The following is a 15,329-nucleotide window of genomic DNA, read 5'->3' on the forward strand; positions in this document are numbered from 1 at the left end:
AACTGTAAAAGTATATTTGAACTGTAAAAAAAAAAAAAATAATAATAAAAAAATATATATATAATATATATATTATTGTTTTTAGCTTGTCAAAAACTTCAATCCTCCATTAAGCAATCATTATATGTGAAACTGGAGAATGAGTGCTGTGCATATTTGTATTTCATGCGACACATTAAGGAATTCTTAATTTGGCACAAAATGCTCCACATTGATACTCATAATGCACTTGCTTCATTTCTCTCCATGTGCCAGTCTGTATTTAAAGTGGCACTAAACTCACACATTTTTTACATCAGTCCTTCTAAAATATAAATTATACCACAGCTCTGTTTTTTTAAAGTCTCTTACAGTTTTTTTTATGGTTTGTTTTTGTCCTCGGCGCACTCCTGATCCTCCACTGATGTGCCTTACCACTACTAGCTCAGAGCTAGCAGCAGAGCTGGCGCTACCACTAGGTGAACTAGGCAGTCGCCTATGGTGCAGCCCCAGCACATGGATGTAGATAAGGTAGCGGTTAGGGGGTCTGAACCCCCCTCTCCCAGAGCACCCTGCCCAAATGCCCATTTGGTCCTAGCAACCAATCACATGCTTGCCCCGCCCCCAGGCCCTGACATTCAGAGAAGGAGGAGGGCAAGGATGGAACTTCCTCAATCAGACCTACCCGGCCAGGGAGTGACACCACTGCAGGCATGAAACTGGGACCTAGGGCGGGCTCTGCACAGATATTTCAGGCTGACCGGCGACACTGAGGAATTCAGGTGAGCTGAATATCCTGCTACTGGTACCTGTAAAAATGTTTTCCCACCTCACTACCCACCACCTCACCCAATCCCCATACTGCCTCACCCACCCCTCATACTGTCTCACCTGTCCTTATACCGCCTCCTCCACCTCCGATACTGCCTCCCCCCACCCCTATCCTGAATCACCCACCCCTCATACTGCCTTATCCACCCCATATCCTGTCTTAACTACCCCTCATACTACCTCACCCACCACTCATATAGCCTCACCCACCCCCCTATGCTGACTCACTTTCCCCCCATTCTGCCTCACCCACCCCTTATCCTTAACCACCCTCATACTGTCTCACCCACCCCTTATACCACCTCACTCACCCCTCATACTGCCTCACCCACCCCCCTATGCTGCCTCACTTACCCCCCATACTGCCTCACCCACCCCTCATACTGCCTCACCCACCCCTCATACTGCCTCATCTACCCCTCATACTGCCTCACCAACCCCCCTACTGCCTCACCTCCCCCCTCCCCCCATACTGACTTACCTACCCCTCACCCCCTCATCATGGAGGGGGCTGCAAGTAGCTGCTCTTGCCCAGGGTGCAAAATAGTCTAGCACCAGCCCTGGCTAGCAGTGCCCTTAATTTCTGGTCGTATACTCTGCTCATTGCATACCACGATGCCCGTGGTTTGGGGGTGAGCAGTAAAGGGTGGCTGCTTTCATATACACAAGGGGGGCATGGAGAACAAACACAGCCACCCTAAAACATGAATTCTCAGAATACTAGGATAAAGCCTCCAAAGTACACTCTACTTATATTTGAACATATTGGGGCAGATCCACATACATCTGCACCGGGCGCAGCGTATCTAAGATACGCTACGCCGCCGTAACTTATCTTTTTTTTTTAATCCACAAAGAATCCGTGCCATAAGTTACGGCGGCGTAGTGTATCTCTCGCGGCGTAAGGGCGCGGTATTCAAATGGATCTAATGGGGGTGTGATTTATGTTAATACGTTGTGACCCGACGTAAACAACGTTTTTAGGAACTGCGCAAGCGCCGTCCCTGGGGATACCCCAGTGGATACCCCAGTGCGCATGCTCGAAATTAAACCGGAACCCGCCAATGCTTACGACGGTGACGTCATTCTACGCAAATTCCTATTCGCGAACGACTTACGCAAACGACGTAAAAAATTCAAAATTGTAGGCGGGAAGGACGGCCATACTTAACATTGAATACGCCTCAGTATAGCAGCTTTAACTATACGCCGGAAAAAGCCGAACGGAAACGACGTAAAAAAAATGCGCCGGCCGGACGTACGTTCGTGGATCGCCGTAAATAGCTAATTTGCATACTCGACGTGGATTTTAACGGAAACGCCGCCTAGCGGCCGCCGAAAAGTTGCATCTAAGATCCGACGGCGTACGAAGACGTACGCCTGTCGGATCTAGCCGAGATGCCGGCGTATCTTATTTTGAGGATTCAAAACAAAGATAGGACGTGGGAATTTTGAAATGATGCCGGCGTATCAGTAGATACGCCGGCGTAATTTCTTTGTGGATCTGCCCCATTGCATTTGTTTTAATCCATAAACAATGTTTACTGTCACTTTAATTCCCCCCCCCCCAGCATTAAAAACGGATAACTAAACCCACTCCTAATATCTAATTAATATACTATTTTGCTGCCCACACAGTGTCTGATAAAAAGTAAAAATGATGAATTGTTAAGGTGGCCCTTGCTGCTAAATTATGTTTGGCAGGATCTGCCAAAGAATCCAACAAGGTGTCAAATTCCACAATAATCTACAGTTAATTGTGTACAGAGCTGTGATGGAAAAGAAAACCGCTCATTAATAGAACATTCTTGTTTCTAAGAGTATTTACCATCCAGTTCCAGTTTTTCCAGTTGGTAGCAATATTAAGCTGACAGGTGAAATAAGAAATGTAATTACAGTGCAGCTCCCAGTCCTCATAGCAGCTCTCATCATGTATTTCTGCAGGTGAGGATCTCGCTCCCTCTAGTGGCAGGAACACACAATGTCACGTTGTATCCTGTAGACCGGAGTCAGGGATTTCTTCTGTAGCCCTGCCCATGGTGGGTCAGACACGGCGTCTCCCTTTCTGTAGTTAGCAGAGGGTTTCCTTTCCAACCTGCCCTTATCTTAGTCTGCACGTTGCTTCTCGGTGACTAATAGCACAATAACATTGTCTAAGGATAATATAAATTGAGGGCTGTTTACAAAGTCTATGGCTGTTCAATATAAAAAGGAGCACTCAGGCTGGCTACATCACAATCACTTTGGGACCTCTCTGAGCAATAACCAGCACTAATACCTTCTTCTCAAGGACTTTGGACAACTCATTGAGGACATTCATTTACAGATACTGGAACTACCAAGGACCATTTTCTTCACTTTTCTACAGAATCAAAAAGCACTGGGACTTTTATCATTAATACTATTTATTGATTTTTTTTTTTTGGAATTCTTTTTTTTTTCCTGATTTTCCAGGAGACTATTTAAGAAGTACAATGGAAATAGAAATGTTATTTTATCTGTTCTTGGTTCTTCTTCAAGGGACTTTTGGAGCAGGTAAAGTAGACTTTGCTGGATCTGTTACTATGTCCTCTGCTAACAATGTGTGACTATTAAATTAGAATGCTAGTTAGTTCTGGATTGTCTAAGCACCTGCTTATTAATTCTTGTGAGACTGTAGTCAAGACTTGGGGATCTAGGTAACATTTAGAAGGCAATCTTTGGGTCCTTTCCCAGGTAAAAAAGAAATAGAAAGGGAAATACCTGCAAATGCATTCTTTAGATGAAATATGTGATCTACACATTATAGCCGCAGGCTGGAAGATGTACATTAAAAATCACTTTGTGAACATTGTTCAGTCCAGCGATGGCATCATGGCATGGGACAAGTAGGGTTAGTCTTGTCACTGCAGGACATAGTCCAGTTCATAGACCTTTGATCTTTAAAGGTCACATATAAATATATAGGTATAACCTGGCACAGGCAGGGTGATCTTGGCACTGTGGGACATAGTCCATCCTATAGACTTAGGTCATACAGAAATATACATATATAAAGTCATGGCACAGGTAGGGTAATCATGCCAATACAGGACACAGTCATTGTCATAACTATAATGGTGTGTGTAAGTATATATATATATATATATATATATATATATATATATATATATATATATATATATATATATATATATATTTATTTATTTATTTATTTATAAATGATGTTACAGGTAGGGTGATCATGCCAATACAGGACACTGTTTGATAACTTGAATGGTTATACTGTGTGTGTATATATATATATATATATATATATATATATATAAAAAATTTTTTTTAAATACATTATGGTGCAGGACAGGACACAATCATATTAATATATGCAATGCTTATACTGTAAATAAATATATATATATATATATATATATATATATATATATATATATATATATATATATATATATATATATATATATATATATATATATATATTTATTTATTTATTTATTTTTTATGTTGTATACCATAGTATAAATATTTTGACATTGTCTACCAGTAATAATGAATAGAGAGCTGTGTTTGGAAACTCTGTGGGTGTTCAGTATATATAAAAAAAAAAAAAGCCCGTAAATTGGCTACACTACAGTTTAGGACCCTATATTACATTCGATTTTTATAGTATTTATGACCTATTATTAGATATCAGATTTAATACAGTATCCCCTTTTAATAGCTTTTTTACTTGCTATGCATTATACAGAGTAGTAGCAAACTTTGATCAGAAGTGGGGGAAAAAAAAGGTTCTGTCCCAAGCTCCTGATCCCTTGTTAATTTTTGCGATGGGAATATGCACAATTAGAACAGGTTGTGCTCGGTAGGCGATGTATCATGGCTGTAAAAGTGTGATTGTTGTGGATTGTTAAATTGCTATGTGGATGCGTTTTATGGCCGGATTTGGCAGCCGGCAGAGATCAGGTGTAGGAAGGAGAAGCAGATCGGGATTAGGAGGAAGGATTCTCTCTGGGAGATGAAGCTGACAGGCTGAGCAGCTTGTTGTGGGTGTTCCAGCATTGAGCTCTACATTTATTGAGCACATGGGATCAGGAAAGGCTGAGCAGCAGGACTGAGTTGTGCAATGACAGGGACTCTTTATGTGCTATCCTAAATCTCCCTCGCACCTGTCGCTGCATCACATCATGACTTCATTTTTATCATAAGATGCTCAGAAAAATAGGCAGAACCTCATTAGCTGAATGCATACTGACTATAAGTTAAATTCATCATTATGTAGTTACATGTAAGATGACAGATGTAAGATTACACATTCCATGTGTGGAGCTGTATGAAATGTAGTCTTTGCAGAAGTAGGGGGAAGCCAGGAATACAATCCAGAATGCTGCATGGATTCTGATAAACCTTGTGTTCATGTGGCAGGGCATCTTTAGCAGTCAGTTATGATGATAAAGTAGAGCCAGTGAGTGTGCTTGGCTCATGCCTGGTTGCATGAAGATGCTCAATGCTCTACATGATTGTGAGCAGAGTCCTACTTATTGTGTATTACTTGGAGCTATGCTAGCAATAAACCCATCTCTTGATGTTTTAATACCTGATGGTAATATGCTGCTATAAGACATTGGGGGTTATTTACGAAAGACAAATCCACTGCAAAGTGCACTGCAAATTGCACTGAAAGTGCACTTGGATGTGCAGTCGCTGTAGATCCGAGAGGGACATGCAAGGAAAATAAAAAACAGCATTTTAATTTGCACATGATTGGATAATAAAATCAGCAGAGCTTCCCCTCATTTCAGATCTACCCCTCAGATTTACAGGGACTGAACTTTCAGTGCAATTTCAAGTGCACTTTGCACTTGTAGTTTGCACCTGTAGTGCAAAGTGGATTTGCCTTTCGTAAATAACCCCTATTGTGTGTTTGTTATATAGTACTTTGCTGCCAAAATACAAGAATTTAGTATACTAATTACCTAGTACTTGGTGCATTGCTGCCATAAGACATAGATCTCAGTGTGCCTATTACCTAGTACTCAGTGCCATGCTGCCTTAAAACATAGATCTTTGTGTGCCTATTGCCTAGTATTTGGTGCTATGCTGCCATAAGACAACGATCTCAGTATGCCTTTTACCTAGTACTTGGTGCTATGCTGCCATAAGACATAGATCTCATTATGCCTATTGCCTAGTATTTGGTGCTATGCTGCCATAAGACAACGATCTCAGTATGCCTTTTACCTAGTACTTGGTGCTATGCTGCCATAAGACAACGATCTCAGTATGCCTTTTACCTAGTACTTGGTGCTATGCTGCCATAAGATGTAGATCTCAGGGTACTCATTACCTAGTACTTGGTGCTATGCTGCCATAGAACATAGATCTCAGTATGCCTTTTATCTAGTACTTGGTGCTATGCTGCCATAAGATGTAGATCTCGGTGTACCCATTACCTAGTACTTGGTAATATGCTTCCATAAGACATAGATCTCAGTGTGCTTATTATCTAGTACTTGGTGCCATGCTGCCATATAGAATTCATTGTGCTTCCTACTTTCAATCCTGCCTTGCAGACTCCACATGTAAATGGATGTTTAAAGCTGCTTCGTTACATCTGTGGGACAGCATGTTTAGTCCTGCCTGCTCCTATTATTATGATAGGAATGCATTACATTGCATTGCACAACAGACAGCTGGAGTTACATGATGTCCTGACGTAGCAATACTAATTTCAGTTTTAAAAGAAACTCAATCAGGAAAGAAATAAAGAAATTTATGATACCCCTAATGTAGATAGCAGGGGTGCACATATGCTTTCGAATGTCTTAATGTTATGATTTTTATTTTAATTTATGATTACACCATTAACAAAAGTTTGTTAAATAAGCGCTGTATGCTTTCAGTATCATCATTTAACCAGTGTCTTCTACTTTTTGCAGGGTTAAGCAGCACTTTTTTGGAAGAGACTTCCCCATCTGGAGCTCCAGACTCTCCTCACAACTCTGGTGCCCCCTGGAGGCCGCGCAGATTTAAACGTTGTTCTTGTTCTTCCCTTATGGACAAAGAATGTGTATACTTCTGTCATCTAGACATCATTTGGATCAACACACCAGAGTAAGTATCAAGCTCTTGGGTTGTTTAGTTAAACACATTCTTCAAGAGTTATTCTAAACAGATAAGCATTTTATATTACAAATCTCATGCTTGCTACAACCTGTGGTTGTAAACGTGTGGCTGTGTATATTAACATCTCACAGCATTTCATTTCAGGGAGATATATATATATATATATATATATATATATATATATATATATATATATATATATATATATATATATATATATATTAGGGTTGTCCCAATACCACTTTTTTAGGACCGAGTACAAGTACCGATACTTTTTTTTAAATGTCATGTGACAGTTTTCAAACCACAATACAGACTAAGGATATTTTCTTTAGAATTATGAAGAACTCTAACTCAAGACATTATAAAATAATAAAAATGAGTAAAAATGAATAAAAATGTTTTATTTGCTTGTCACGCAGTAGTAAAAAACTCAAAGAATTTTCATAGAACATGTTGATAAATACAAAAAAGTATTCGGCCAGGCATCGGGAGCATTTGCGCGAGTACAAGTACTCCCGCAAATACTCGGTATCGGTCCCGATACCGATACTAGTATCGGTATCTGGACAACCCTAATAATAATAATATATATATATATATATATATATATATATATATATATATATATATATATATATATATATATATATATATATATATATATATATATATTGTATGAGGAACCCCGATTTCATGAGATGCTATTGAGATTGCACAATTCTTTTCCATTAAACCTGACTTTGGAGAAGAATTGACAGCAGCTAATGGCCATTTGGCACACCCAGCCTTTCCAATTTGTCTGCTTTTTCTATATTGTATAAATGATTGTTTGGGATAGTCTCTGATTACTGGTTGCTACCTCTGTGACCATCCCAGTATTTCATAATTTTCAAGACAGTTTTTTGCTCAAATATACATAGCAATAAAATTATACTGAAGTAGTAAAACATTAAGGACTTAAGTGGATTTTAATGAATTGATCTGGGCCACAACATTTATGACTAAAGCTAAAAACCTTAAGATCCCAAGGAAAACAAACTCTGCATTAAAATATTAACTTAACCATAAAAATAAAAAGGTTATTGGACAAATATAAAGTAGATGTAAGCTAATGACTACAAAGCACATGCAGTAGCCTAGGTGACTTATGAAATACAGCCTATATAGCCTATCAAACTTAATTTTTATCAGTTCAGATAAAGAGTGAAGGTATGACCTACTTGGCCGCTGTAGGCAACAGTTCTTTATTTTTATTGCTAATCAGATGAAGCCACCTCTGTGTTATAAGTGCTCTAAATTCTTAGCTCCTCGATCGGCTAACACAGTAATAGATTTGGTTTTGTATCTGTTGACACATAACTGGAGAGCTTTAAGCATGTATAATGCACTAATTACTCAGAACCCATATTATGATAAGCTGTAAATGTTTGACTTACTTTTTACCTCTTAGGCATTTACAGCAAAATACTCCTAAACTGTGATTTAACAACCATTAACAAGCTATTAATTGAAATACAGGTCGCAACCTGAACAAGTTGATGGTATGCCACTGTGAAACCAAATCTTGCAATTTGTGAAATTGTATGTCATTAAAAATAAGCTGGAAATTAAGATCTTTTGTACAATGGTTACTACTGCAGTGCATTGTGTGGGAAGTTTTCATATTCTGACATTTTCTTGGTTGGACACCGAATACTGCTCACAGAACGCTTTATTTTTCTAATCTGCGGTTGCATCATCTTTATGTTGAAATGTATACTGGTATTATTTTACAGCATTATTGACAAAGCCTGTTTCCTTTTTTTTCTTCTGCAGGAAAACGGTGCCTTACGGTCTCGGTGGGCCTCGCTTGAAACGTTCAGTGCGGGACACAAACACGGAGTCTACAGACAGGTGTATCTGTGCCAAGCGTGAGGACAAGAAATGCCTGGGTTTCTGCCAAGCCTCAACAGAGCTCAGGTGTGTGCAAATATTTCCAGTATGTAGGACTGACAAAGCTAACTCTGAGTACACCTGTAGCAGAGGCTGCCTTTATCTGGAAAGCATGTGTTGTGAAAAGGTGTTCCTTGGTTTGTGCCTTACAATGCTTTGTTTTCTTACAGTGTCCAGCCTTCGCTGAAAAAAGAAATGCGCCAAAAACAGCAGGCCAAAGTTTGCAACGGCCTCGAGATGGGATCACTCTGTGTTGAAAAGCACCTTTCTAGTAACAGAGAAAGGTGAGAGAATACTCGTTTTTTTAAAAACTGATTTCTACTGTACAAAATCACCGTCTGTGCTGTTTCTTTATAATAAAAGCAACAGATAGATAAAACAAATAGTTATAATTTGGTAGCTGATCATTTTCAAGTTTCAAAGTCTAATTTCATGTTAAAAAAAGCCAAAATAGCTCCTCCGGATAGCTTAGCTGCATATTTGTGCTCTGGGAATGCGTTTGTTGTTTGACGTTTCTAGGTGTGGTGACGAGAAACACCTATTATGCGTGCTTGATACATCTGTCTAAACTTAAGTTCTCAGTCAACAGACTTCATTCACGTGTTCGTTTGACATTTTTTTCACAGGAAAATATTTAGAACTCACAGCTAAGGGGGAACAAGGGAGCTCTGAGGATAAGGTCACATATAATGCATGTATAAACCAGCAAACATTACAGGCTTTTATTACGTAAATATAGTGTATTATAAAAGTCAAAGGTTATAGTGTAGGTCACAAGTCAAGTAGTTTAGTAGTCCTTATTGGTGGAGTTCTTAATTTTTTGGGTGTGCTAGCTGAAAATCACATATTATTTTTCTTGAAACAGCTCACTGCCGCACAGAATTAGTTGATACTGGTAGACTGTGTATATGAATAGGTGTCCCACCTATCCAATGTGCAGTTATAATGTTTAAACGTTGTGTGCTCCCACCTAGCTGTAGTGGTCATGGAGAATATTTGGATGAACTTTTTTTAAAAAGTAGAGCTATAGGCAAAACTTTTGTTTTATTTTGGATATAGTAACGAAGGGTTATTATTATTAGGCCTCATGCACAATGGATGTCATAATAAGGTTTTAAAAACGGCAGTAGCTTTGCAATGAGTTTTTCAATGTTTTTTGTACTAGCGTTTTTTTACTTTTTTTTTCCCCAATGAATCAAAAACGTTAAAAAATTTTAATGAGCCACGTTTTTGAGCGTTTATCTGCGTTTTAGGCGTTTTTTGGCGTTAGAACGTTTTTACAGCTGAAAACAGCGGAAAAAATCCTCCCAGAACCCACCAGTTTTGGGTTATTTTTACAGCCAAAAAACGCCCCAGCCAAAAACAGGTTGATAACAGCCAATGTGTGCATGGACACATAGGATAACATGTTGGAGAGTTTATTGACTGTAGAAAAAAACATCTGAAGCCAAAAACAGCAGCTGTAAAAATGTCCAATGTTCATGAGGCCTTAATATTTATTATTGTACAGCATTTATATAACTCCAGTTTACGCAGTGCTTTACAATATAAAAAGGGACAGGTTATCCCCATGAGTAAGCTCCAGCGGGCATAGTGAAACGTGTTGAGGACGTGGCCTCTCAGGGGTCTTGGCTGATACTGGCACTTGTCTACACACAGCGGGTCTTGTTATGATGTGCAGCTCCCAGAATCTTCTGCTCTTATCTTTCATTTTCTGGAGCGACATTGGGCTCCTTCCGAACCAGCACTCACAGCAGCAGGCAGAGGACTACACTTCCTAGCAGCCTGAGCAGCTCACATACTTACCATAGTTTCACATGGGTTATAACCCCTGTCAGATCATTGCTGAGAATTACCTTCACTTCCTGTTCTATAGCCAAAACAGGAAGTGAAATGAAATCCCTGAAAATCATGGGAATCCCCCGGGTCACCAGAACAAGTATCCCTATTGGAATATTATCCTTCTTTTATTTTTATGGGGACAACCCAAAATTTGAGAATTTGTTTTACTTTCACTTTGAATGATAATGGTAAACAGGACAATAATGGAGGGTAAATCTCCCCAACAGGGGGCACAAACAGCAAACAAAAAAAAAAAAACTGACATGTGTTCTAATTCCTCTCTACTCTATCCAAAACTAAAAAAAAAATTGTTTGCCTTGAGTTATACTTTAAATATAAGATTTCTTTCTAGGAAATAATTATTGATAACATGACATATATATTAAAGATAAGTAAAAATGGTTAATGACATCTTAACTTACAAACACATTTGCTTTTACAGAATGGATGACATTACAAGGTCCATTAAAAGATCATTCGCTATTGCCAGACTACTGAAGAAGCTCAATGAAATGAAAGAAGTAACGCGTCCTTGGACACAGAGGAAGAGAGGACTTTGGAAACATATAAAAACAACATCTTAGTTAAAGGCTTGCACCTATTTCTTTTAAAGTGTGGAAGATATTGCTGTCAGTGCGTTGCTGTGTGCCCTACACCTTCTCCTTGATGGCTCTTTGCACGTGAAAAAAAAAGTATGAAGACTGAATCTGGAGATGTGGGACAATAGTAAAACTTCAGAAATGGCACACGTGGTAACTTCATAGGAGACACACAAGAGGTCTAATGGAGAAGAATGCCATGAAAACAATCAGAAGGAAAATACTGGAACCCAAATTTTGGATTATCTGCCAAGCATTTCTACTGACAGTAAAACACTGGAATGCAATATGCAAAAACGCATGCCTTATTCTACACATGAGATGCTGCATATGGATGTGTATTGTAAATGGACATCTATGCCATTTTGAGGACTTATCACATACATACATGACTACCTCAGGTTTACTCCTCTCAAGGGCTTTCTTCCTGCCTATTGTTTAGCTTGTTCTGTGAAAATGCCTTTTTTTCCCTGGAACCCTTCACCTGAGCTACTCAAATCTTTGATACATAATAAATCCCAGATTTGTCTAGTGACTGGTTGGGGTGGCCTTAGAGAGCAGTTCAGTTTTTTTTCTTCATGTTAACTGCTCTCACAAGCTAAAACTTTGGTCGTAAAAAGCAGTGGAGTTATCTGCTATCGCTTATCTAAATTTATTATGTGAATATTTTTTAAAATAAATATTTATATTATTTTTAAACTGACTATATTTACTGTGTTAAATATCTATTGAAATAGGCCATATTGGTCTATGCATGTTGTATTTCTGTATGAAAAAAAGACCTTAGTTTTTCTTCAATAATAATGTTAAAATAAATATTTTGTAACCCTTATACAGCATTTGTGATTTTTTCTGTTGACTTTTAATTGTTTTAACCTGTATTAATAGGTTTGTACTGTAGGTTGTGACTGCTGTTGTAAAGGTCAGATATTCCACAGAACTGGATGTATGACTTAAAATGCCACTAGGGCAATAATTCATGAGCAAAGAATGCAGCAGAGTCATTTTCTGTCACGACCTAAACCTGTAATATAGTCTAAAAAAATCCTAAAGTAACTCAAGTACTTGCAGAGAACCTGCTAAATTGAGAATGTAGTTAGTTTAGCCTGAGCCCTTGAATATTACGCTTTTGTCACAACCTTCATTTTGACAGACACCTTAAAGTCCAACTCCGATCAAAGTTTTGTTAAGGGAGGTAAAGGATAGAGCATTTTGGTTGTTATGTGGTTTATGTTCCGATTTGGGAGATTTGCCCTCACTTTCTGTTAGGACAGGAAATAAGTTAACATCTCTCCAATATGGTAACATACTGCAAGTACCCACCTAAATAGGTTTTTAGACTTTGCACCAGTTCTATTGATATTATTGTATACAGATGTACAGTTGTGCTCAAATATTTGCATACCCTGGCAGAAATTGTGAGATGTTGGCATTAATATTAAAAATATGACTGTTCATGCCTAAAAAAATTATTTTATTTGGGGACAGTGATCATATGAAGCCATTTATTATCACATAGTTCTTTGGCTCCTTTTTAAAATCAGAATGATAACATAAATCACCCAAATGACACTGATTAAAAGTTTACCTACCCTGGAATCTTTGGCCTTGGTATAGAAACATAAGGTGACACACACAGGTTAAAATGGCAATTAAAGGTTAATTTCCCACATCTCTGGTTTTCTAAATTGCAATTAGTCTCTGTGTCTAAATAGTTGATAAGTTTGTTAGCTCTCATGTGGATGCACTGAGCAGGCTAGATACTGAGCCATGGGGGAGCAGAAAAGAACTGTCATAAGACCTGCTTAAGAAGGTATTAAAACTTTAAAAATGAAAAAGGATATAAAAAGATAAAAATATGTGTTGTGGGGCACGTTGTAACCAGGCTTTTTTGTGGCACTGGCACAGTGGAGGCTTCTACCTCCCAACTTGACAATGCAGCTCATATGATGACACTGTACTGTACTGGTGACAGTATATAAAAAAAGGAAAAACATCAATTATTCAATTTCTTCATTTTCATAAAAAAAAAAAATGCACCATGCCTCAGATTGTCTACTTTCCAAGATGAGGGGTCATTTGGGGGGGAATTTGTACTGCCATGGCATTTTTGGGCCTCAATAAAAGAGAAATGAAACGAGTCTGTCAGTGCATCAGAACTGATCAATATTCAGATGTTTATATATATATACCATAGTTTGTAGACTTTCACACAAACCAATTAATATACACCTATTATGAATGCATGACTGCACAATTACCAGTTATAGTAGCAAAATGCTGAATAGAAAAAAATGCCCTGGTCATGAAGATGGTCAATCCCTCTGGAGCTCAAGTGGTTAAAATATGAAGAACAAAAATGTAAGCAATGCCTTATAATACTGCTTTGTCAAACTGATATAGTGTGTATCTATATATATATATATATATATACACACATACTATATTATCAAAAGTATCATCCCAAAGGTGTTCTAATGGGTTAAGGCCAGGACTTTGTGCAGGCCAGTCAAGTTCCTCCACCCCAAACTCGCTCATCCATGTCTGGACCTTGCTTTGTGCACTGGTGTGCAGTCATGTTGGAACAGAAAAGGGGCCATCCACAAACTGTTCCCACAAAGTTGGGAGCAGGAAATTTTTCAAAAACTCTTGGTATGCTGACGTCTTAAGAGTTTCCTTCATTAGAACTAAGGAGCCAAGCCCAACACCATAATTCCCCTCCACCATATGATTTGAACCATTGCACAAAGCAAGGTCCATAAAGACATGGATAATCGAGTTTGAGGTGGAGGAACATGACTGGCCTGCACAACATTCTGACCTCAACTTGATAGAAAACCTTTGGGATGAATTAAAGCAGAGACTTCGAGCCAGGCCTTCTCGCCAAACATTAGTGCCTGACCTCACAAATGTGCTTCTGGAAGAATGGTCAAAAATTCCCATAGACACATTTCTAAACCTTGTGCACAGCCTTCCCAGAAGAGTTGAAGCTGTTATAGCTGGAAAGGGTGGGCCAGCTCAATATTGAGCCCCATGGACAAAGACTGGGATGCCATTAAAGTTCACGTGCGTGTAAAGGCAGGTGTCCCAATACTTTTGGTAATATATATATATATATATATATATATATATATATATATATATGTATGTATAAAAAACCTATGTAAGTATTTTTCTGACAAAGAAACTGTCAATCTTATTTAGCGCAAATAAATAGTAATCTCCAAAGTACAGCATATCAGCAAGCAATCAGATTTAATCTTTCTTCTGGCTGGAGCAATCAAAACAACCATTGACTGAATGACTGATTGTTTGCTGCGGGTTAGTGTTACATTTTACACATTGTATGCTGTATTATTAAACAGTCTGGATGTGAGCATGCATTAGGTACATATACCATACTTACTGAATAAATCTGCAACAATAAACAAAGCAGATAATATAATGTTTTCTTTTTTGTCTTTCAGTTGCGATGCATTTAATGCTCTTATAGTCATAGTCCCAGAACATTGATAAAACCACTTAGAACTCCTGATCTGCATATTTGTTCTAAGTCTGTGACAGAGTGGGCATTGAAGCCACTGGATCCCCAAGGCAGCCATGCAGATAGCATTTTCGGAAGGATAGGTCAGCAGTGGTAGCCTGCACATTTCTTTCAGTACAAGTTTCCTTTCAATGAGGCAAATGGTTTGCAGCTGCTGCTGAATAATGCACTTTGGTACATTAACAGGAAATATTACATTGAAATGTGTAGCGCCTGGTTACTTTTCAGAACCAATGCTATTGAAATTTAGAGGGGGTCAGAGAGTTAAGTGACTCTGACCATTGTTAATTAGTACAAATTTGGAGCTTCTGTCCCAGCTTGGCTGTGCTGTGGGCTCAAGCTGTTGTTCCACCCCAGGTCGGCAGGTGGCAGCAGTGGAGTCAGGGGATGGATACTTTTTCCCAGCAGCCTATCAGGAGGAGGCTTCCTCGCTGTGCATGCTGGGAGGTGTATTTATGGGGCAGACGCCATCTTCCTGGGTC

At 38.6% G+C, this 15,329-nt stretch overlaps 1 protein-coding gene across 2 annotated transcripts; it reads left to right on the top strand.

The window, feature by feature from the left end:
* Nucleotides 1-2,842: 2,842 nt before the first annotated feature.
* Nucleotides 2,843-12,135, top strand: EDN1 (endothelin 1). Of its 2 annotated transcripts, XM_040353732.1 has the most exons (5): nt 2,843-3,345; nt 6,741-6,915; nt 8,746-8,889; nt 9,033-9,146; nt 11,147-12,135. In XM_040353732.1, exons 1-5 carry the CDS (start codon nt 3,285-3,287, stop codon nt 11,286-11,288), a joined length of 636 nt encoding a protein of 211 aa, XP_040209666.1. In that variant the 5' UTR covers nt 2,843-3,284; the 3' UTR covers nt 11,289-12,135. The 2 variants fall into 2 exon arrangements, with proteins under 2 accessions (XP_040209666.1, XP_040209665.1); XM_040353731.1 differs by lacking the exon at nt 2,843-3,345 and having other exon boundaries at nt 5,696-6,915.
* The last annotated feature ends 3,194 nt before the right edge of the window (nt 12,136-15,329 follow it).

This window comes from Rana temporaria, chromosome 5, assembly GCF_905171775.1.
Source record: "Rana temporaria chromosome 5, aRanTem1.1, whole genome shotgun sequence".
Classification (NCBI taxonomy): Eukaryota; Metazoa; Chordata; class Amphibia; order Anura; family Ranidae; genus Rana; species Rana temporaria.